We start from the raw sequence: 25,179 nt of genomic DNA on the forward strand, positions 1-25,179 counted from the left end.
ACAAAAAAAAAAAAAAAAAAAAAAAAAAAAAAAAAAAAGAATAGCTTCCGTTTAACATATTGTCATATTATGTGCATGTATGTGCGCACATGACCATTTTCATTTCCATTCACTTTATAGGTGTGAATGGCTTTAAAAAAAAGGTTGCCATTGTTTCAATGTTTCTTAGAAGTGGTTTTCATTTAGAACATTCTTATGAGTGTCAGATTACTTGGTTTACTATTTTGTCATCTGTATATTCATCTACTATGTGCTTGCTGAGAATCAGGAATACCTAGAAAAAGAAAATGCTTTCCTACACATTCACAATATGGACAGCCATAAATATCCAGGGGTACAGATGCAAATATCTAAGTTAAAAGGGGATGACAAAGTATAAACTAGCCCAAGGACAAGAAGACAAGTAGAGGGTTTAACTAGCTTCACTGACCTTATTAAACAATCAAGTTTACAAGTTATTTTCCTTCTGCCTTCCACCTTTGCTAAATACCTTTGCTATCAATAAATGAACTACCAAAGGCTGGGCATTATAGCCTGTATATCCCAGCACTTCAGAGGTTGAGGCAGGAAGGAAGATAGATCAAAGTCCAGAGGCTAGCCTGGGCTACAAAGTGAGTTCAAGGCCAGTCTGAACTGCACAAAGAAACCATCTCAAAAAAGACCAAAACAATTTTAAAATTAATTGAGATCATCTACTTTATGGGATACACAGTTATCCCACAATATGGAACATCTAGTTATCTATTGCTGTACTGCACATGCTAATGGGATATGACATTTGGCATTGTTACACACTGGACAAACCTCTCGAATGAAACAGCTAAGGCAAGGTAATCACTGGAGTCCAATGATACAATCTGTTAACTACCCTACAATAAGCTCATCTCCATTTTGGCATATATGCAAGACACAAATAGCTAGGTTACTGCCATCCAGTTTGGTTTCACCTTTTTCAACTTAAAAAACCATGCTGGAATATAAGACTAGTAAATTATATTGTTTCACTTTCCCTAGGCTTTATTTATAAATGAGGCAAAAATTAGACGTATGAAGTTGGAATAGACTTACCTTTAGTAGCTTCTCTGTTCCTTAAATGTGGAGGAATATAGCGCCCTTCTAAAAGAACAAAAATAAGTTAAGTGCCAAAAGCCTTCATATTAAACCTACCAGAATTCATGCCCCCCTCCCCTTTTGGAGACACTTGCTTTGTAGTTCAGACTCTTTCTTTGAACTAGCTATTGAAGTCCAGGATGGGCTTCAACTCAGGGGAGGTCCCTCCTGCCTCAGCTTTCCAAGTGCTAGTATTTCAGGTGTACACCACTGCACCCAGCTTCCAAAATTCCTAATTAAAAAATGATCCTAAAAAGTATTTTAGGAAAAAAAAAAACCTCTAGCCCTCCAGTCCAACTACTCATCTGAGACTGAAGAGAAAAATATCAATCAATCTACATTTACTGTAAATAGGTTGCTCCTTCATAAAAACTTTAGTGTTTGGTAAACGAAAATTTGACTCGAAGGACGGCCAGATTGCTCAGCAACAGTGCCTATTGCTGTTGCCACTGAGTTGGCAGTTGAGACTGGGCATGGTGGCACAGCCTGTAATCCCAGCACTTGGGAGGCTGAAAACAGGAGGATCACTGAGTTTGATCTGTGTAGTGAGACCCTGTACTAAATATATTAAAAAGGAAAACAAAAAAATTTACTTGAAATTAAGTTGCAACCCATATCAAACATTTAACCTGCTACTCACAGTTACTTATTTTTAGAAGACATGATTTGGGAGAACAGTCATACAAGTAAGAACTCTTACAAGTACTACTTTTAACCTAAAAGACTGTAATAAGCTACAATTAACCATTAAAATATGTTTCTGGGGGCCGGGGAGATGGCTCAGTGGAATAAGTGCTTCCCTGGCAAACGCAAGGGCCTGAGTTCAATCCCCAGTTCCACCAAAAAAAAAAAAAAAAAGTTTCTGCCATTATGTGCCAAACACACACACACACACACAAATATATGAAAATGTCATAAAGCAGAACAGATTTCAAAGAACTGACTAATTTGGGGCTTGGTGACTTCAGAGAAAGCCAACTGCTGTTCTGGATATGCAGGCAGGAAACAGCCTTTATCAGTGGTGGTGAACCTATGGCACATATGCTGCAGCTGGCTGCTTGTATCATTGAATGTTCTACAGAACAGTGTTTGCAGTCACTGGCCTACATTATGGATTAACAGCTAAAGTAAATAACATACACTCCAGTGAAGTCAACTTTGTTTTGCAGTAACCAGGGACGAAACTCAGAACCTCAAGAACACAAGGCAGAGGCTGGCAATATAGCTCAGTGGACTAAGGCTCCTGCTTAGGCAAGCTTAGGGAAGCTCAGGGATAGAGAGGTTCCATCCCAGTGCAGTGCCAGCCTCATTCCCCAGGGCAGGCTGAGCTAGCCAGAGTACATGAATAGTGGTGCACGCCTGTAATCCCAGCGCTGGGGAGGCTGAAGACAGGATCACTGTGAGTCCAAGCTGCGTACTGGGACTCTGTAAGAACCAATACATTAAAAAAAATGCAAGGCAAAAACTACCAGTAAGCTACAACCCTACTCCCATAACTTGCTTTACATCTTTTTTTTTTTTTTTTTGGTGGAACCGGGGACTGAACTCAGGCTCTTGCGTACTGAGCTATCTCCCCAGCCCCTCCACAGACTACTAAATGTTACATAAAATCATTTTATGGATTATTTTGAAAATGTCCACCAAGCAACCCCTTACATTTTTTTTTAACTTTAAAACTTACCTAATTATAACATATATACATATATGTAGCAAAACATGGCAACACACAAACTTTTTTTTTTTGAAAACAGGATCTCAATATGTAGTTCAAGCTGGCCTCAAACCCAGTGATCCTCCTACTTCTGAAGAGTGCTAGGATTAAAAGCATGAGTCACACCTGGCTACAAACTTTTTTTTTGTGTGTGTGTTTTAGGGGTCTACAGGGTGTTCAGGGCCTCACTACTAGATCAGACTCATTAGTGATCTGCCTGTTTACAGCCTCCCAAGAGGTGGGATTATAGGCATGTGCCACCACACCCAGTCTCCCTGGCTACAAATTTTATGTATCAAAGATTACTTGCTAGTTCTGTGTGATGGAGCATGCCTGTAACCCTAGCACTCAGGAAGCTGAGGCAAGAGTTCGAGGCCAGCCTGTACTACACAGAAAGACTTGGTCTCAAAAACAAAGAAGTAACTTAAGATGGACATGCACCTTAGTGGGAAGACACTTATCTAGTACAATCAAGTCTCTAGGTTCCATTCTCAGCACTACAATGAAAAATTATTTTTAATTTTAAAAAGTTTGTGTATCTAACTTTTTTGGTCTTTTTGAGACAGTGTCGTGTTCTCGCTATGTACCTCAGGCTGGCCTTGAGCTCACTTTGTAGCCCAGGCTGGTCTCAAACTCCCAACAAGCCTCCTTCCTCAGCCTCCCAATGCTGGGATTATAGGTGTGTGCAACCATGCCCCACTGTAACTTCTTGAAAGATATTGCCAGGCATGGTGGTACATACCCACGATCCCAGGCTGAAGCCAAAGGACCACTACTGAATTTGAGGCCAGCCTGGGCTACACACTAAATTGAACCATAAAAATATATAACAGCCCTCCTGTTCTGAATAAATGAAACAGAAATCAGAGAGGTTTGGTGGAAAGCCCTTCATAACAGTCCTCCTGTATTAGTGATACTGCATTTAAAATTCTAGCTACCACCCCAAAAACCTGGTACACTCTTCTTGTTAAAAATAACTGTAGCTGACCAAGTAAGTACATGTTCCCGTAATTGAATTTATTTTTGGTCAAGTCATCACCTGTAAACTGGCTCAGGATTCAAAATGCATGCAGTCTTCCAAAGATAATATGTATATTACATGAGTTTTCAATCATTAACTTTTTACTCAAAAGAACCAATTAGTCCTTTTCAGTACCAAAAAGATCACAATGCTTAGACCGTTACATACTACATAATTCTATATAACTGTCTAATGATTCTTCCAGTAATGTTAGCAAATTAAAAAAAAATTTAGATATAGCCAGGTAAACATTAAATTTAAATCTTCAATAAATTCATGTTTTTACTTACTACTGGCTGTACTTCCTCCAGTCTGATTATCTGCAGAGTTCAGGTCTAGGCCAGCAAACTAGGGAATAGAGAGATGGTTGGTTAGCAGCCCTAGCACTAAATTACACAGTAATACAAAAATTAGCCTTGCCCTCCAACATGTCATAGCACTTCAGTCACACTGAAATATACCAGTTGTCCTGTGATACCTCAGAAGACTGATAAAATTCATAATGTAAGAATGCTTTGAAGACTGTAGAACTACAGCAAATGCAAAATAGTATCACTGTATATACTGCAGGTGGCAGCACAGGAAGATGGCTGGTACCACCCAATAGAAAAAAACTAGGTCTAAATTTCTTCCATTCATTCAAAAATGTTTTTTTACAGCACAGTAGCATGGCGCCTGCCTGACAGTGAGTTGCATTCCTGGTTCCCACCTGCCCCAAAAAGAATTTTTCCTGTAACATTCTCCAAAGCAAAAGCTCTTGAATCACTTGCCAAACTAATAAATAGTTATGCTGGATCTCATGAGACAAAAACTCACTCTGTAATTCAAGTTAGCCCTGAATTCCCAATCCTCTTGCCTCAATTGTGATTTAAAAGCATATGCCTCTGACACCACTAGGCCAGGCTGAATTTCAATTTCTGAAGGTTCAAGAGAGAAAAGATTCATCTTGGTGCCAATCATATTTGACATATACTTTTAAATGTCATCAACATCACAGAACAAAACCTCGGCAACATACTTAAGTGAGCACTATGTTAGGCTTTAACTGTAGTTATCTATTCATTCTCCCATTTTAACTATAAATTGAAAGACGACCAGTTTTAAATGACCTAAAATGCCCTTAAAAAAGTAAAGCATCTTATTGCTTTGAATGTTCATTTATACCCATGCCCTCACACTATTAGTCCAAAACCTCCACATTCTAGAAAAAGGTTACCTGCTAGGTCCATAACTGACCAGGAGCTACTTAAGAAACAGTAATCACGCAAGAAGCTTTTTTTTTCCTCTAGAAAAGCAACAAAAGAAGTCACGCGGCACTGCTGCCACGTGTTTGTGAGATGTTATATCGGAATTCCTGTTTAAAAATGAACACTGCCAAGCTGCAAATATCAACGGAATCACGGAACGTGGGAAGCAGATGCTGTACAATAGGTACACTCAATTATCGAAGATAAACTAAGACTAGAGGCCTCATTCTCAAGTTTTCCATTAGCGAAATGTTCCCATTCTTTCTGGAGTTAAACTGATACTGGAATGCTGAACAGGAACGCAAGCTGGGTTTTTTGTTTTTTTAATTTTATGTTGTAGCAACAAGAAACTAACAGCTTCTATTACATCGTTGAAATTTTCTCAGGTCAACCTGCTTGCCGTAAATTTTCACCTGAACTTTTAAGGACCCTAAACATACACTTTTAAATTAAATCAGTTACAAACTTAAGCTTCATTTCTGCTTAGAATCTTAAAGTAGGCATTAGCCTGTGCCCTTGACACCAGGTACTGTCTATGCTTCATTTGACATACAAAATGTCAATTTGGAGAACTTCATTTCATGTAACTGGTTTGAGAGGATGCTCACAAAAGCTATGAAATCATCGTCCTCTCAAATCACACTTTCTCTCTTCGGCCGAAACCTTTACAAAGGATTTGATTAGGACTACAGGCCGATGACTCCGACATCATAAAATTTTACTCCACAAGCAGCAACAAGTCAACAACAAAACTATTTACTCCCCCCACCCCGCAAAGCCACATTCGGTAATTTTTTCCGGTGGCGGACCCTTAGATCTAGGGGGTCCTCTACGTCCCTCACGTAAAGGTCACTCATACAATGCCAACATCATTCCCGAAGAAAAACGCGCAGTCCTCAGCGAAATCGCCAGTGACTTAAGCGAGGGAAAGAACCAAGCTGGACCCGTAACTCCCGATGTCTTCCCGCCGCGTTCAACCTCAGTAGGGCCCAGCGCCACTGCGCACGCAGAGGCCCATTGCTCCCTCCCCTCCCCCCCCTGAATTTTCTGCGTCACAAAACTTTCCACTCCGGAAACGCGGCCCGGGAGGCCGCGGCGCCGGGCCTGCGACGACCCTGCGGAAATTGAGCTGGAGCAAAAAAGCCCGCGGAAGGAAGTGCCGGAGAATAAGATATCCACTCCATCCTCTTTTTCCAGGGCCTCTTCGACCCTGGGCCCATTGGCCCAACTGCCTCTCGCAGTAGTGGGCCACAGCGCCGCCCAGCCACCAAGCGCCACACAAAGGAGGCCGCCGCCATTACACAGAGCGAAGGCCACCCCCGCCCCACTTCACCCCCTCCCACATTCCAGGGCCGTGCTCCTCGCGTGCTCACCAACGCAGTAACTCCGGACACCGCCCGGTCTCCCGGGCAGTAATCCGGAACACAACGTAGCCTCGAGGCCGAAAGGGTCCCTCAGCGCAGGCAGCAGCGCCGCGCACTCACTTACCCCACCCCACCCCCACCCTGGGTCAGTTAGGGCTCGCGCGTGCGCGTCCCGGCGAGAGCGCGCACCCCTCCCCCCAACCTGCGCACGCACACAAAAAAGCCGCCATTGTGCTCGGCCCGGGAACAATAACGCAGGCCGAGTTAGGCCTGAGCGATAACCACAGCTAACACTCCCTCCACCTCCCTGTCCCTCTGAGGTCGCAGGGCACCTGACACTCAGTCACGAAACAGACGAAAATGGAAACTAAAGAGTGCGTGCCGGCGCGCTACGCCACACACCAGGTCAGGTCAGGGGAGAGCCACGCAGCGGCCACCTCAATCCAGCCCTTGCGGCTCACCTGCTGGTCCAGCCCGAGCGCATTTTCCACTGCCACATGACTCATCCCTGAAGAATACCGAGAACTCGGGAGTCTTCTGCTGCTGAGCGAGTGCGCCTGACTCACCGCAAAGGCCTCTCACGGGAGAACTGCGGCTCTGAAGCGCCCGGCGCGGCCACCGAGCTAATATACCCACTCGCAAGGCTGCTACGTCAGCACGTAAGGCGTGCGCCCTCCCCCTCACAGCCGCACTCCCCCGCCGCTAAGATTTCTGCCCAGTTACTGCGTGCTCCGACTCCTAATCTCGCGGGATTTCCTAGTCAGTTCCTTCGACCCCTGGTCGTCACACCTGGAAGCCCCGAGAATGAAAAGATGTCCTATTTTGTTATAAGGTTCACTTTACTTCGTCTCAGTAATACCCTAGCCTTAGTCTTGAGGTATCGAGATCTCGCGAGAACTCATCGTCTCCTGTGGCCTCCAGCAACGGGCTTTAAAATGCAAACTAGGCCTCTTTCCTCCTTTTTCTCCTAGGCACCCTGTTTTCGGTCTTCCTTTTTCGCGCCCTGCCCACGTTCCCAGTCCCTAGCTTGCAGATGTGGTGGGATTTGTTTGGTCTAGTCAGCCTTGTGATGTGACTGCAACCTTTCTAAAGCCAGAGTTGAGCAAAAAGAACCCTGAAACCGCGAGGGTGGTGGGTCACGTGACCGCAGGTGCGCGCGCGGTGGCCATTTTGTGGAGCAGAAAACCGTGGCTCGACTAGTGTTTGGAATGGGGCTGAGGAAAAGGAAAAAAAGGGAAGTGCGGGAGGGAGAGGAGCGCGAGGACGCGGGGAGAAGAGGGGCGGGACTATGGCTGCCAGGCGCGGGGTGGGGGGAGTGCAGGCGAACCCGCGGCGCCCGCCAATGGTAGGACAGTTCCCAGCGCGGTTGCCTAGGTAGCGGTGACGCAGCCTGGAAACTCACAGGCCCCTCCCGCCCCGCCTGCCGACGCCACCGCTCTCCCCCACCCCCGCTGCGAGCGAACAATGAGCAATCACGCGCTGATCTGGATCAGCCATTCTCCCGGGACCCCAGCCTTTGATCCCTCCGCCCTCTTGCGGGTCACCTTCGGTGCCTGGTTTCTTTCGGCGGGGTACACAGCAGCTCAGGGCCGGTGGCCGCTTGCGCTGCAGGGATCCTGGGGGGTTGTGCCTGGACCTAGAGCCCAAGGGAATTGGGGTGTTTGTCGCTAGGGGCAGCCTGGGCCTGCTGGAAGAACTGCGACAGAGTTACTAGCCTGGATTCGGGATGACGGGAATGGGAAAAAACGGGATTCTGTCGTCAAAAGGGACCTCTTGTTGCCCTTTCTTAAGCTGGCCACCCGTAGTCCCCGCGTCAATACCACAGGCCCCTAAATAGAAATAAAGTTGACGAATGGCTCTGAGGCTTTAAGCGAATGGTCACACATACTGCTACGTGGTTCTTAGAAACGCTCCCCGGCCTCTCCAATCCTCAGCCTGACAATACGCCAGATTTGCATTTTCCATTCTCCCCCAAAGGGCTTCTGCTGTCCGAATTCCAGTAGCTCCTTCTCCACACATAATTTACTACACCCAACATTTGTCTTCTTTTCCAGTTTTTAAATGTTTTCTGTTTTTCCAGTTTTTAAAATCGAAACTGAGATCTACCAAGATTGGGGGATAATATAACGCTGTCTCCTGGCAAATTGCTTCACAGCTGTGGGTCTCAATTTTCTCATCTATAAAAGGAGTCAGCTAGGCTACATAACCCTGCCTTGTAAAAGACGCAGCTCCTTTGTACAAGTAATTTTTAACCTTCCTTTTAACAATAATGAAATAATAAATCATAGATAATGTAACCTAAAGTTAATTTACACAGTTTCAAAAAAACATGATTTAACTAATGTAAATATAAAGTTTTCGTTACACAATGCAACTTTTAACTCGTAAATATGCACACACAATTACATTAGCTGATGGTACCTGCACAGTCCAGCCACAAGTGCAAACCGGAGAGGTATGTCTTTCACAACTCCAAACGGCCTTGCCACTGATTACCTCATTTTCCAAAGGGATGACCTCTTAGTAACATTTCAAACAAAACAGTACCATTTTTCTTCAGTTGATACCATAGTTGCGTTCATGAACGATAAGTATGTGGAAATGGGGCAAAAATACTTGTGTTAAAATATAATGTGAAAACAAACACACTGTTTATAGGTAATACAGTTTTAGGCTTAGATGATGATGCCCTAGTGTTACAGTTACAGGAGCGTCCAGTGAATAGGTTCTTTGTTGTATGAGGACAGACGGCATAGCCGAAAATGTAACACAGCTGGCATCTGCCACCTAAATGCTGGGAGCCCTAAGTAGTCATTGTGACTACCAAATGCACAGATTTCCACAAGGTCCTTTGAGAACCACTGGGCTTAAGGAATCCTAGGGTCCCTTCCTGGCCCTGTGAGGAGCACTGGTGAGGAATGTTCTTTTTTTTTTTTTTTTAATGCTCCGAATGCCTCCAGGGCAGGTTTGGCTGGCTAGAGTTGTGGGGATCGAACCACAGCAACCTGAGCCTGACTGCTTTGTGGAAGCAGCCACTTAAAGAGCTGAGCTAAGGGGCAGGCCCCCTGAGCTATGTTCTTGGGCTTGCTTCAGTTTCCTTTTCCAAGAGACCAGGTAAATATTAGTCTGCCCTGGTTCTGGGCTTTGTTTTACTTTTGGGTAAAGTCAGTATCCAGGGTACTGACTGCAATGAGAATATCTTTAAAAGTTAAAATACAGCAATTTCCTGTTTTCAATTAACCCTTGCTCATAGGTATATTCAGTTCAGACCACCAGGGTGTTTTGTTAATCAACATGTTATAATGGGAATATCAGGTGGTGAGGAAGCAGGGAAACACGCAAAGCTTTGTCTTCAAATACATTCATTCTGAAAAATACTGTGCATGTTGGAGGCCTCCAGTTGTACCAAATTTCGCTGCATTCCAAATGACTTTTCCATTAAGCACTTATGTGTCTTTTCCACATGGCAATCCTTCGCAACCTTCTATTGGAAATGATACAAAAAGGGTAGAAATTACTGAAACCAGACACTTTAAGACCCCTTTTTCTGCTTTTCCAGGCCTTTGAAGTGTCTGTGTTGAGGTAAATACCCCATCTGCACTAAATCCCCACTCCCCACCCTGTTTGCAAGCACTTAAGTCTGCGGACATGTCAGCAACTCAGAGTCCTCCATAGCGGTGGGACAGAGGTGGTTGCTGCCTCCGATGGTGGTTGGGATTGAAGGCCTCACTCAGGAAAATGTTTGGCAAAGGTAAGTGGTGCTGGGACAGCTCTCTCTGTGTGTGTAGCTCCCTGTGACCTCCACGCCCCCAGCAGGATGGGTTGCTCGAGCCCTGAGCTCCTACAGCGCTCCCAGTTCAAACCTTCACTATAGCCTGGCATAGTGGTGCCCATCTTCAGCCCAGCACTTAGGAGGCTGAGGCAGGAGGATCACTTCGAGTTTTTGAGACCAGCCTGGGCTACTTAGCAAGGCCCTATCTCAGAAACAAAAACTCCACTGTAGCACTGTGTGCCACCGCTATTCTGTGTGGAAAATGCAGATGCCCAAAAGGTGTTGACTGGTGCATGATATAAATGCCTGTAGTGAGCAAGGCATAGTACAAGGCATGGTGAGGGATGTACATCCATTATTTTGTTTCCACAGATGGTCTTACCACTACTGATCTCACCATTTCCTGAGAGGAGCTAGACCAAAATCACATTATGGCAGTGCACATAAATAGAAGCCCAAGTAACCTAAAACATAGCACAACGATACTTTTACTTTTTTTAATTAATTATTTATTTATGTGTGTGTGTGTGTGTGTGTGTGTGTGTGGCCAGCTCAGCCCACCTGCGGGTGGAGTTGGCTGGCACGTGGTGCTGGGGGATTGAACCGCGGTCCCTGTGCTTTGCTAAGCTTATTCTAAGTAGGTGCTTTAGACCACTGAGCCATCTCACCAGCCCTTTTTTGTCTTTTTGAAACAGGGTCTCATTCTGTAGTTCAGGCTGGCCTTGAGGTCACAGCAGTCCTCCTGCCTCAGCCTCCATAGTGCTGGTATTGGGCCAGGGAGATGGCTCAATAGAATAAGCACTTCCCTGGCAAGTGCAAGGGTCTGAGTTCAATCCTTGTTCCACAAAAAAAAAAAGTGCTGGCATTACAGGCATGTGCCACCACACCTGTCTTCTTTTTGGGTTGTGTTCCTCCCCCTCACACACCCAGGTACTGGGGTTTGAACCTAGGGCTTCTTCACACTGTGCAACAGTCCCTTTTTTTCCTGGGTTTTTTTTTGTTTGTTTTTGTTTTGAGACAGTCTCACTCTGTAGTCCAGGCTGACCTTGAATTCGCTATGTAGCCCGAGCCAGCTTGAACCTCTCAGAGAACTTCCTGTGTCGGCCTCCCAAGTGGGAGGAACACCCACTTAGAAGCATGTACCAGAACACCAGGCTTCTTTCTTATTTTGAAACAGAGCCTGACTAAATCACTGAGTTGCCCGGGCTGGGCTGAAACTCACAATCCTCTTGCCTCAGCCCCTGGAATGCAGGGATGTGCCACAGGCTCAGTTTAATTTGGCTCTTCAAGCAGAAGATCAGAAGTAATAAAAGGATTCCAAGAGATAGACATGGGAGAGCCCTTAATGAACTTCATAATTGCCAGTCATTTTTCTCAAAATCCAAAGGAAGGCCTTTTGAGCTCATCTGAGCCACACTTCCCTTTAGCATGGATTGGGAATAAAGTTCAAAGAGGACAAATCTCCCTGTAATCAGGGCCATAATTATAGGTATGGAGGTAAAAGCAGTTCCCTACTGAGCCTCCTTTTATGTTCTAAAATGTAACAGGCTTTTGGGTGTTTGTTCATTGCTTCAGATTAAGTATATTCGCTACCAGGGCCAGTCAAGTTACCAGACATACTCAGGAGAAGATTCCTAGGCAGACTGACAGAAGCTCAAATTGGGGAAAAGCAACCTTAATCACTGGTGCAGTGCTGGGCACCCTTCTCCTCTGAGGCTGAGGGCTGGTGAAAACAAAGCCAGGAACGCTTTCAGCAGTTCCTAAACCAGCAAGATCTAGCATCCGCATTCCTTCTGTAAAGATTGCAAATAAATGAGTAAATAATAATAGTAATAAAGATGGCAAGACCAAATCAAAATTACATTAAGAGAGGAGCCAGGGAGATGGCTCAGTGGAATAAGTGCTTCTCTGGCAAGCGCAAGGGCCTGAATTCAATTCCTGGTTCTGCAAAAATAATAATAATAAATAAATAAATAAATAACAAAATTACATTAAAAGAAGTCCCCTCAGTCACTAAAACCAAGAAAAATCTTTTCAAACACTCAGTGCACATCCACCTTCACTCCCGCAAACACTCAGTGCACATCCACCTTCACTCCCGCAAAGTCAATCCATTGACTGGGAGGTCAATGGATGATAATGGGGAAGCCTTCCAAGGAGTCTCCGAATGGAGGGAACTGAGGGATTGGAGAGTCTCAGAAATACAGCTGGGCCAGCCAAATAGTGCAGCGGATTAAAGCATCTGCAAGCAGGCACAGGGGCTGGGGTTTGATTCTGAGGCCTGCCATGCTGGCCACACCTCCAGGGTGCTCCTTTTTTTTTTTTGGTGGAACCAGGGATTGAACTCAGGCCTTGTGCTTGCCAGGGAAGCGCTTATTCCACTGAGCCATCTCCCCGGCCCAAGAGTGCTCATTGACTGGCAGTTGAGACTGGGCATGGTGGCATGTGCCTGTAATCCCAGCTCTTGGGAGGCTGTAAACTGGTGGATCACTGATTTAGTAGTCAGACCCTGAGCACACTGTAGACCCTTCCCTAAAAAATACCAAAAAAAAAAAAAAAAAGGAAATAGAACTAGAGGCTTCTGTGCCCCAGAAGCCCTGTAGCCTCCTAGGTAAGGAGCCCTTTGTAGCAGACCTCTTCACGTGACATAGGACTTGAAGCCTGGCTCTAGTCCCTGGGGGCACCTGAGTTTCAGTGGTGCTGAGCTGCTTCACTCTCCCCTACACATCCTTCTTAGCAGTTATTACTGGCCACTCCATAGTCACTTTGAAAGTTGTGGGGGTTTTTTTGTTTGTTTTATTTTCTTTTTATTGGGGGCCAGGGAGATAGCTCAGCAGAATAAGTGCTTGCCTGGCAAGCTCAAGGGCCTGAGTTCAATTCCCGGTTCCAGAAAAAAAAAAGATATGTTTTATTTTTATGTATTTAGTACAGGGTCTCAGTATGGCGACCATCAGATTCATAGTGATCCTCCTGTTTTCAGCCTCCCAAGTGCTGGGATTACAGGTACACACCGCCACACCCGGTCTCAATCATGGTCTCAGCATGTCCCAGGGACTGGGCTGGCACAGCAGGCCAGGGATCATGGGATCATACCAGTCCCTGCATCTGCCTAAGGCGCTTTAGTCTGCTAAGCTATCAGGCCAGACCTGAATGTTGTGTTTTGTTTTGTTTGGAGGGGCACTGTTGGTGGGTTTTGTTTTGTTCTGTTTTTGTCTTTTTGAGATGAGGTTTCCCTATGCAGTTCAGGCTGGCATTGAACTCACTTTGTAGCCCAGGCTAGCCTCGAATTCACAAGGATCCTCCTGCCTTAGCCTCCCAAATGCTGGGATGATAGGTGTGCACCACCACACCTGGGTGAGTTTTTTTTTTTAACTTTTATTTTTAAAATAAATTTTTTTTAATTTTATTTTTTAACATAAAGTTTGTGGGCCAGGCACACAGCTCAGTGTACTAAAGTGCCTGCTTAGGCAGGTGCAGGGACAGGGTTTGATCCCCGGCATACTGTGCCACCTGTGCCTACTGTGCCACCAGTGCCTCCCCGGGGCATGCTGAGACAGGGATTGAGATTGGGCGTGGTGGTACATGCCTGTAATCCCAGCGCTTGGGAGACTGAAAACAGGAGGATCACTAGGAGTCCGATCTGTGCAGACCCTGTAGAACCTGTTCTAAATACAAATAAATAAATAAATAAATAAATAAATAAATAAGTTTGCTGTGCATGCTTTGTACAATCTTCTTGGGGAGCTGGTACATATACATGACACAGTTTATTCCTTTTTAACTCTTCTTCTCTTCTCCCTCCCTCTCTCCTCCTCTAGTTCTCCTTTCCATTTTGGTGGGGGTTTTGGGGGGGGGGAGAGGCACCAGGACTCGAACTCAGGGCCTGAAGCTTGCCAGGAAGGCACTGTGCCACTGAACTACATCCCCAGTTTCTGTCCATGATTTTATTCTTGTTTATATTGTTTACTTTCGTTCATGCTTATGGCGTACTGTGTCCAGGTTCTTCGATGGTGTTAGGATCTCATACCTAGCATATCTTTACCTATTTTCTCTTCCCTTACCCTTGGTTCCTTGGACCCAATTTGCAAGAGATCCACCCCCTTGTCTTGGCTCTAGCCTTCATTTATTTTTCTCTTAGTTTGTACTTTGCCTTACTCAGATGAGATACCATATGGTATTTAAATTTGTGTGCCTGGTTTATTTCATTCAACACTTCACTTTCTACGTGCATCCATTTTCCTATAAATGTCTCCGTTTTGTCCTTTTTTATAGATGAGTAGTATGCCGTTGTATATCGATATATTTTGTTTATCCAGTCATCTGTAGATGGCTATACGAGCTGCTTCAGGGATTTAGCTATTGCAAATGGTGCTGCTATAAACGTTGCTATGCGTGTGTCACTGTAGAATGATGAATGAAACTCTTGGGGGAAGATACCTAGAAAGGGGATAGCTGGGTCATATGGAATGTCTAATTTCAGTGCTTGAAGAAATCTCCATAATGATTTCCATAATGGTTGTACTAGTTTACGTTCTCATCAGCAGTGTAGGAGGGTTCTTTTTTTTCCACAGCTTCACTAGCTAGCATTTCTTTTTGATTTCTTTTTTTCTTTGAAACAGAGTCTCACTGTGTAACACAGCCTGGTCTTGAACTCACTTATGTAGCCAGGCTGGTCCCAAACTCGCAGTGATCCTCCTGCCTCAACCTCCAGAGTGTTGGGATTACAAGCGTGTGCCACCATGCCCTGAGCTACAAAGTGAGCTCAAGGCCAGTCTGAACTACTTAGCAAGACTCTCAAAAAGGAAAACAAGGGCCGGGGAGATGGCTCAGTGGAATAAGTGTTTCCATGGCAAGCGTAAGGGCCTGAGTTCAATCCCCAGTTCCACCAAAAAGTAAAAATAAAAAAATGTTTAGATCTTAGATCCATTTTGAGTTTAGTTTAGTATATGGTGACAGACATGGGTACAGTTTCAATCTTCTGCACACAGATAACCAATTTTCCCAGCACCACTTATTGAATAGCCTAACTTTCCTCTAACGCATGCTTTCGGCCCCTTTGTCAACCATCACATAGCTGAATGTGTCTGGGGAGTTTCTGTAGCCTCTGTTCTGTCCCATTGATTCACATATCTGCTTCTTGTCCCAGTACCATGCCATTCTCATCACTGTTGCCTTGAAGTGGAGCTTCAGGTTAGATATGGAAGGCCTCCTGCTTTGTTCTCCTGGACCAAAATTACTTTTGCTATTCTGGTTCCATGTAAATTTTAGGATTCTTTTCTCTAGTTCTGTGACATACACTGTGTTTTGATTAGGACTGCATTGAAGCTGCATAACAGTTTTGGCAGTATGGACATTTTGACAATAATTCTTTCTATCCAGGAGTAAGGGATATCTTTCCATTTCTGAAGTCCTCCTGAATCTCCTTTTGCACAATACTATAGTTTTTTTTTGTTGTTGTTGTTGTTGTTGTTTGGTTTTTTTGTAGAGGTCCTTCACTTCCCGGGTTAGGTTAGTTCCTGTGTATTTGATTTTGCTAAAGCTACTAAGAATGGTATTGTTTTCACAATTTCCTTCTTTTTTATTTATTTATGTATTTACTACAAGGTCTACAGCGCTCACTACACAGATCAGACTCATAGTGCACCACCACACCCAGTCTTAGTCTCACCTCCATGCACCCTGTGGGCAGGGCCCAGCACGACAAGCTAGGGATGAATCCTGGTCCCTGCACCTGCCTGAGCAGGCGCTTTAGTCTGCTAAGCTTTCTGGCCAGCCCCCATAATTTCCTTCTCATCAAATTAATTACTCATGTTCACAAATGCTAATGATTTTTTGTAGGTTGATCTTATATCCTGCTATGTTGCTAAACTTGGTTATCAATTCTAAGAGTCTCGAGGGCATGGTGGTACACTCCTGTAATCCCAGCACTCAGGAGACTGAAGCAAGAGGATCACTATTAGTTTGAGGCCAGCCTCAGCTCCAAAGTGAGTTCAAGGCCAGCCTGAACTGCATAGCAAAATCCTGTCTCAAAAAGAACAAAACAAGAATAATTTTTTTCATTTTATTTTAGGGAAGGGTCTACAGGGTGTTCAGGGTCTCAGTACTAGATCCGACTCATAGTGATCCACCTGTTTACAGCCTCCCAAGAACTGGGATTACAGGCACGGACCACCATGCCCAGTCTGAATAATTTTTTTTGTGTATGTGGGAACCAAGAATCAAAATCGGGACCTCTTGATTGCAAGGCAAGTGCTGCACTACTGAGCTAAATCCCTGGCCCCATTGCAAGAATAATTATTTATTTCTCTTGCCTGATTATTCTGGCTAATATTTCAAGTGCTATGTCTAATAGAAGAGGTGAGAATAGAAATCTTTGTCTTCTTCCTGACTTCAGGGGGAATGCTTTAGTTTTTCCCCATTTAATATGATGCTGGATGTTAGTTTGTCATAAAAACCTTTTCTTTTTTTGTCTTTTTTGTCTCAACAGGGTCTAGCTATGCATTTTGGCTGGTCTTGAGCTCACTTTGTAGCCCAGGCTGGCCTTGAACTGATGTTGATCCTCCTGCCTCAGCCTCCTGAGTGCTGGGATTACAGGGGTGTACCATCACGCCCTGCTCAAAGTTCTTTAAAGAGTGAGAAGTACTGGGGCCGGGGAGATGGCTCAATAGAATAAGTGCTTCCCTTGCAAGCACAAGGGTCTGCTTTCAATCCCTGGTTCCAGAAAGAAAGAAAGAAAGAAAGAAAGAAAGAAAGGAAGGAAGGAAGGAAGGAAGGAAAGAAGGAAGGAAGGAAGGAAGGAAGAAAGAAAGAAAGAAAGAAAGAAAGAAAGAAAGAAAGAAAGAAAGAAAGAAAGAAAGAAAGAAAGAGTGCCTTTGAAGAATTAAAAGTCAAAGCTGAGTATGGAAGCCAAGCGTGGTAGCACAAGCCTACAATCCCAGCACTTAGGAAGCTGAGGCAGGAAGATTGCTTTGAGTTCAGACCAGCCAGGGCTACAAAGTGAGCAAAATCCTGTCTCAAAAGAAAAAGAGACCCTTTGAGGATGTGGTGGGGCACACCTGTAATGCCAATGCTGTTGGAGGCTGAGGCCAGAGGATCACTGATTCAAACCCAGGCTGGACAACTTAATGAGATCCTGTCCTGAAATAAAAGGGGCTAGGGATGTAGTTCAGAGGCAGAGGGACTTGTGTGTGATCCCCAGTACCACACAAATTAAAATATTAAAATCTAGGGGCCGGGGAGATGGCTCAGTAGAATAAGCGCTTGCCTGGCAAGCGCAAGGGCCTGAGTTCAATCCCTGGTACCACAAAAAAAGAAAAAAAAAGAAAGAAAGAAAAAAGAAAAGAAAAAGAAAAAAGAAGGAAACAGAATTGTGTGCTTACGTAGAGCCCTGGGCATTCTACAAATTCTCCCTCTTCACTGACCATCCTGATGTTACAAGTCAGAAAACAGGGAAGATGCAGCATGAACTTATATTGTATTTACAGACAGCCTGCAATTGGTACGTCACATAGCGTGCGTGATGGCTCTCGGACTGTGGAGTCAGGAGGGATGGTATGCAGAGGCCTTCTTTAGTCTGTGTGGGAAGATGGCATTTTCAAGCGTTGGCTCGCAGTGTGCCTGCACTGTCCCTAGCAAATTACACAGATGCTTAGCTTATCTAATGCCCAAGGCCCACCTGTGAGGAAAAAATGTTTCCCAGACCATGTAGACAGGAGACTCAGGACACACGGCCCACACAGTTAGCGTGCAGTGGAATGGGAGTCACCATACCCTGAGCGGCCAGGCCCCAGGCCCCAGTGACTTGGCAAGTCCTCTGCCTCCTTGAAGTGGCGTCTCCTCCTCTTCCTCCTCCTCCTTCCTTCTTCCTCTCCCCCTTTCTTCTTCCTCCTGTTTCACTTCTTCCAATGGTCATAAAATATGATACAATAGGTTATTTGCCCAACACTCACCTCTCTGTGCTGTGGAACAGCAGAACTGTGGTGGGTTTACTTTTTGGAACTGAGAATTGAACCCAGGACCTTTGCACTGAGCTACATCCTCAGCCCATTATAAATTTTTATTTCAAGACAGGGTCTCCTTAAGTCACTAAGTTACCCAGGTTGGGCTCAAACTCACAGGGATCCTCCTGCCTCAGCCTCCCTCAAGTGCTGAGATTACAAGGAATGCACCACCATGCCTATCAATTGTTGCGGTCTTATTTTTCAAGCTGAATTGAACATATGAGTGTTTCTTTTTCCTGTATTTTTCTTACCTTATAGAAACATTGTAAATATCCTTTTATATGGATTCAAAATTAAGGGGAAAATCTGTAAACACTTTATGTGGCTTCCATTGTGTGAGCAGACCACCCATTTGCAGGCGAATTTGTGGTTTTGCAGTACTTCCAGAATAAATGATGGTTTGCGGCCATACACCTTTACTTGAATAATAATTAAATTAGTTAAGTGTTACTTTGTTCTGAAAATAGAAAGAATCAGCACTGCTATTTCTTCCCCAAAAATTGTTCTGTGAAAGGAAAAATCCTGAGCAGTTCTCCAGCTGCCACCTACTCTTTCCTGTCTGGAATGGTTTTGAATCTATCACATTTCCTTTCACATAATTTGACCTTGAAGAGGACAAATGTGGATTATTCTGTATGACCCAACATTGACTTCGAACATGCATGTCTCTCTTCATGATTTTGATAGTCTGGAGATGAATAGTACTGGGGTGTGATGGTGTCCATGCGTTGGAAAGTGAATTCCCAGATTCATGTTTGGCTTTGGAAGGCAGGGCCTCTAGGAGTTAATTGGATGAGATAAGGTCACAAGGGTGGAGCCCCCATCATGGCATTAGTGGCTTTATAAGTAGAGGAAGAGAGGCTGGAGCTACCCGCTCCTCTGTCTCACTAGGCGATGCCTCTGCATGTAACGACATAGCAACAAGCAAGGCCCGGGCCAGGGAGATGGCTCAGCAGAATAAGTGTTTCCCTGGCAAGCACAAGGGCCTGAGTTCAATTCCCGGTTCTGCAAAAAAAAAAAAGAAAGAAAGAAAGAAAAAGAAACAAAGCGCTCGCCAGGTTCTCTGAGCACATGCCAACACCATACTGTTGGACTTCCTAGCCTCCAGAACTGTGAGCCAAATACACTTCTGGTCTTTGTAAGTTACCTGGTTTCAGATAGTTATAGCAACAGAAAAAAGACTAAGATGGCATATGAGGGGATAATTTGTACCTCAGCATCTAAGAAAGCTGTTGAGTGAAAGACTTCAAAACTAAGCCAGTTGTGGTGGTGAACATCTGTGATCCCAGCACTCGGGAGGCTGAGGCAGGAGGATAGCTGTGAGTTCAAAGCCAACCCGGGCTATGTAGTGAGTTCAAAGCTAGTCTGAACTATATTATGTGACACTGTTTCAAAAAGCCAAAAAAATAAAAAAAATGTATTCTCAGGTGTGAAGCTGAAAATTATAAAAACAAAATCTTAATCAAGGTTTTTTTTGTTTTGTTTTTCAGTGATGAAGATGGAAACCCAGAGCTTTGCCCATGTGAGGCAAGTGGTCTACCATAGAGCTCTACCCCAGCCCTGAATGTGTTGTATATGTCACAGTCAGGCCTTATGTGCTCAAAAAATCATTGAAAGAGAATTGTAATTTAAATGAAAGATTCGGTCTTTTTTTTTTTTTTTTCAGATCAGCCCACCCTGAGGGTGGTGCAGCATGTGGTGCTGGGGATCAAACCACGGTCCCTGTGCCTGCCTAAACTTGCCTAAGTTCTTTCTTTCTTTCTTTCTTTCTTTCTTTCTTTCTTTCTTTCTTTCTTTCTTTCTTTCTTTCTTTCTTCTGTATCTTGGACAAGGTCTACAGGGTCTCACTATGTAGATCGGACTCATAGTGATCCTCCTGCTTTCAGCCTCCCAAGTGCTGGGATTACAGGCATGCACCACCACACCCAGTCTCCATTGCAGTCTCATCGCACCCCAGGGGGGCGGGGCGAACACCTCATGCCTGGAATCGAACCCCAGTCCCTGTGTCTGCCTAACCAAGCACTTTAGTCTGCTGAGCTATCTCATAGGCCCGAAAGGTTCAGTCTCGATTCTCACAGATTTCTGAGTTCTTCCTAAGTTTATCACTGGCCGTCCTTTTCCAGTTGCCTGAACAGGGCACATCATACTCTATGTGGGATACAGGCCACTCCATGGTAAGTCCCTCTCACCTTCTTTGAGGAGTCAGTGTGAAAAACAGGCAGCCTGTCATGTGAGGCAAGGCTCAGCTGCCTGGATGAGACTGCTATATTGGGATCAAGGACAGTTATACAACATGTGTCCCCTGATGCCAGTGCTTTACCGAGAAGACCACCTGTTGGACTAACAGGTGTCATTGTATTTTTGAAAACTGATCATTTCTGGGAGGGAATCTCATAGGATTTTTGTTTCCATGTTAACTATTTTAGGATGTGGAGGGAAAAAAGAACTCTTAGAAAATGAACCAGTGGTAATTATGATTAAGAGAATGGATGAAATGTTTCTGTAGAACATACACACTTATACAACTCAAAATAAAACAACAACAAAATGCCCCATCTCTTAGAATACATTATGGGAGCCAGGGAGATGGCTCAGTGCAATAAGTGCTTCCCTGGCCAGCACAAGGGCCTGAGTTCAATCCCTGGTTCTAAAAAAAAAAAAAAAGAAAAAAAGAAAGAAAGAAAAGAAAAAAAACTTAAAATACTGACTTAAAATATAACCCATAAGATACATTATGGCCTGTGTCCACCTGGAATGATGAGGGAATTGTAACTGGCTCAAGAGGGACCAAAAAGGAGCCCTCTCTGGCAAGCCAGGGGCTGGCTGCATGCAGGGCTCCCATAGCCACCTTTGCCTCTTTTCCCATGTGCACATGTGCTCCTGTCCCCAAGAGACTGCACATGCTGAAGGAAGGCTGTGTTTTATTTGTTTTCAACTGTCCTGATACTGAGCCCAGAATGGAACAGGTGTCCATAAACACTGACTGAGTATGTGGGTAAAGGGGGAGAGACTGGGAAGATGGCTGGAATATGTCCCTGCCCTCCATCTGGTGGGGCCAGGCCGGCAGAGTGCTTGCTGGTTGGTTGGTTGGTTGGTTGGTTGGTTGGTTGGTTGGTTTTAACTATAAAATGAAACCACATCAGAATTTAAACCTTTGCTCTCCAAAGACCCTTTTAGAAGGGTGAAAGGACAAAAAATTGGGAGAAAATATTCACACATGACTTAAGAGGCAAAAGACTAATATCTACAATCCTCAGCCAGATGTGGTAGCACCTGCCTGTAATCCCAGCCCACTGAGAGGCTGCAGCAGGAGGATCACAAGTTTAAGCCCAGCTTGGGCAATTTAGTAAGATCTTGGTCTACAAAAAGAAAAAAGCTAGGTATGTACTTCAGTTCCACCCCCAGTACCACCGAAAGAAAGGAAAGAAAAGAAAGAAGAAAGAAAGAAAGAAAGAAAGAAAGAAAGAAAGAAAGAAAGAAAGAAAGAAAGAAAGAAAGGAAGGAAGGGCCGGGGAGATAGCTCAGTAGAATAAGTGCTTGCCTGGCAAGCGCAAGGTCCTGAGTTCAATCCACCTGTACCGCAAAAAGAAAGAAAGAAAAAGAAAAGAAAAAAGAGGCAAAACATGAACAAGATGAATAGGTATTTCACTGAAGAGGATACACAGATGGCAAATATGCATGTGAATAGATGTTTAAAATCATTAGAAAAATGTAACCTAAAATCACAATGAGGTATCACCACCCACCTATCAGAATGGCAAAAATAAAAAATAGTGACAACGCCAAATGCTGGAGAGGATGCAAAGAAACTGGATCACTCACACATTGCTGGTCGGAATGTAAAATGATATAGCCACCCTGGAAAAATAGCTCGGCAGTTCCTTTTAGAACTAAAAATGGACTTACCATATGACCCAGCACGTGCATTTTGGGGCATGTAGCCCAGAGACATCATGAAAACTTATTTTCACATAGAAACTTCTGCATGAACATTCCTAACAGTGTGTGTGTGTGTGTGTGTGTGTGTGTGTGTGTGTGTAAGCACATGTATGTGCTGATGTCAGGGACTGAACCCAGGGACTTTGCACTGAGCTACCTCCTCAAGCCCCCTTTTTATTTTTTTATTTTGAGATAGAGTATCTCCAAGTCTCCAAGTTGCCCAAGCTCCCCTTGTCATTGCACCCTTCCTGCCTCCGCCTCCCAGAGTGTTGGGTTTACAGGTGTGTGCTACCTCACCCAGCCTGTTATCTATACTAGTCAAAGACTGGAAGTGATCTAAGTGCCATTCAGCGGATGAATGGTTAAACAAACTCGGCATGTCCATACCATGCAGTAAAAAGAAATGAACCACTTGATACATGAAAAGTATGGACAGGGCCGGGGACATAGCTCAGTAGAATAAGTGCTTGTTTGGCAAGCAAGTTCAATCCCCAGTGCCACACACACACACACACACACACACACACACACACACACACAAAAAGTATGGACATATCTCCAGGAAATTATGCAGAATAGGAAAAAGGCAAGTTCACAGGCAACTCACTTGGACCCCTCCCCATTTAGGTGCTGTGTCGTTACTCTTCTCTTGTTGCTGGGACAAAACACCTGACACCCAAAATGAAGGAAACAAAGGTTTATTCAGCTTACAGTTTGTGGAGGTTTCAGTCCATGCTCAGCTGGCTCCAAGGCAAAGCGGCTCATGGCAGAGGGCAGCTGTTCATGGTGGCAGCAAAGAGCAGAGAGCAAAGGGAGGGGCAGCAGCTCAGGCAGCCAACCAGCCTTTCTCCCCCTTCCTCACATTGTAATGCAGATTACCTGCCCCAGGGCAGGTACAGCACCCACACCAACAATCATCAATCACAAACTCCAGAAGCCACCCATGATTGCATGAGGCTTTGGGGGACAACTAGACACAAACCATGGGGCCAGCCAGATAGCTCAGCAGATTAAAGTGCCTGCTTAGGGCTGGTGAGATGGCTCAGTGGTCTAAAGCACCTACTTAGAACAAGCTTGGCAGAGCACAGGGACCGCGGTTCAATCCCCCAGCACCACATGCCAGCCAGCCCCGCCCCCTGGTGGGCTGAGCTGGCCACACACACACACACACACACACACACACATAAATAAATGAATAAAATTTAAAAATAAATAAATAAAGTGCCTGCTTAGGCAGAGCACAGCAGCCGGGGTTTGATCCCTGACCTGCCATGCTGGCCCTACCATGGGCGCACACTGAGACAGTGTGTGCCTGTAATCCCAGGAAGGATCGCTACAAGTCCGATCTGTGTAGTGAGACCCTGTAGATCCTGTACTAAATATATTTTAAAAGAATAAGGGGCCGGGGAGATGGCTCAGTAGGATAGGCTCTTGACTGGCAAACACAAGGATCTGAGTTCAATCCCCAAAGAAAAAAAAAAAGAATAAACCCCATAACAGTCACTATTCCCATTCCCCATTCCTTTTCCCAATACATTTTTCTACTTTTAAAAAAAGCCACTCTCAAAAGGAGCTATAGCACACAATCACATTTATGTAAAGTCACTGAATCACATAATGCCAGAAAGAGAAAAGCTTGAGGGGGACAGGAATGTGGCTGCAAAGGCACAATGTGGGAACCCTTCTGGTGGTGGGAAGTTATCTTTTGTAGCGCTGCAATTTAACTCAAACTCTTCACACTGAGCTACACCACCAGCTCCTTCCTCCCCATTCCAATTTTGACACAGGCTTTTGCTAAATTGCCCATGCTGAATTTGAATTTAATCTCTTGCCTCAGTTTCCCAGAGTGCTAGGATTACAGATGTGTACCACCATTCCTGGTGAGTTAAGTGTCTTAATATGGTGCAAGATATATGTGAAACACATATACATATAAATAAATGTATATAAAACTGATGAACATGGTGGCACACCTTTGTAATCCCAGCACTCAGGAGGCTGAGGCCATGAGGTCAAGGCCAGTCTGGGCTACAAAGTGAGTTCAAGGTCAGACTGAACTGCATAGTGAGACTCTGCCTCAAAAAGAAAAAATAAAAAACTAATGAAATCTGAATAAGGCCTATGGGTTGCACCAATGTTGATTTTTGCAGGTGAAGGTTTGAAACAGCATCTAACTCTGTAGTACACATCAAGGGCCAGGGATATAGCTCAGCAGTGTAAATGCCTTCCTGGCAAGTGCAAGGTCCTAAGTTCAATCCCTGGTACCACAAAAAAAAAAAAAAAGGTGGAGTATGTAGTACACTCCAGCCTTGAATTTGCTCTGTAACCCAGGCTGTTCTTGAACTCTTGATCCTCCTGCCTTTGTCTCTGAGGTAGCTGGGATTATAGGCATGTGTCTCTGTGTCTGGTTCAGTTTTCTGGCTTGCTTGTGGTGCTGATGATTCCAACCCAGGGCTTCGCACATGGTATGGTTTTGATTTTATACTCAGATATGCAACTTCCTGTGGATCTATAATTATTTCAAAATTAAAGCTATACAAAAAAAAAAATGAAACCAGTCAGCATTTCTGATTAGCAACTGAGTTTTTTCAGTATGCATGCTCTATGTTCTAAAAAGATCTTGCAGCGTTGGCCTGATAGGTCAGTGGACTAAAGTGCCTGCTTAGGCAGAGCGCAGAGGCCAGAGTTCAATCCCCAGCCAGCAATTGAGACTGGGCATGGTGATGCAAACCTGTAACCCCAGCTTGTGGGAGGCTGAAAACAGGAGGATCACTATGAATTTGATCTGTATAGTGAAACCCTGTAGACCCTGTCCTAAATACAGAAAAATAAATAAATAAAATAAAATAAAAAGATCTTGCATCATGATTTGTGGGAACTCAGAGGCAGTTATAATTTACATAAAGCCTTCTGTACTTGTTGATACATTGTTGATACATTGTGTCAACTTGAGAGGTGTTAAAGTTTAATTAAGTGACTCAGCAGAGAGCCAGGATTCTTAGTTTGTAATCATCC

The 25,179-nt window shown here is 44.5% G+C and overlaps 1 protein-coding gene and 1 long non-coding RNA gene across 4 annotated transcripts in view; one reads left to right on the forward strand and one right to left on the reverse strand.

Moving 5' to 3' along the window:
- Nucleotides 1-7,415, reverse strand: part of Ddx3x (DEAD-box helicase 3, X-linked) — a 16,047-nt gene extending 8,632 nt beyond the window's left edge. The window contains exons 1-3 of one of the 3 annotated variants that reach the window (XM_004645578.2): nt 6,915-7,415; nt 4,133-4,190; nt 1,069-1,116 (exon numbers count right to left, since the gene is read on the reverse strand). In XM_004645578.2, the coding sequence (XP_004645635.1) occupies nt 1,069-1,116; nt 4,133-4,190; nt 6,915-6,959 (151 nt within the window). In that variant the 5' untranslated portion in view covers nt 6,960-7,415. The remainder of the gene's footprint in view (nt 1-1,068; nt 1,117-4,132; nt 4,191-6,914) is intronic. The other 2 variants (XM_004645579.3, XM_004645580.3) reach the window with 2 other exon arrangements.
- On the forward strand, nt 7,201-19,836 carry LOC111813861. The gene is made up of 3 exons (XR_002818997.1): nt 7,201-7,285; nt 10,013-10,204; nt 19,716-19,836. It is a non-coding gene; the product is annotated as an uncharacterized LOC111813861 (long non-coding RNA).
- The last annotated feature ends 5,343 nt before the right edge of the window (nt 19,837-25,179 follow it).

Source organism: Octodon degus, unplaced genomic scaffold, assembly GCF_000260255.1.
Source record: "Octodon degus isolate 3935 unplaced genomic scaffold, OctDeg1.0 scaffold00232, whole genome shotgun sequence".
In the NCBI taxonomy this organism is placed as follows: domain Eukaryota; kingdom Metazoa; phylum Chordata; class Mammalia; order Rodentia; family Octodontidae; genus Octodon; species Octodon degus.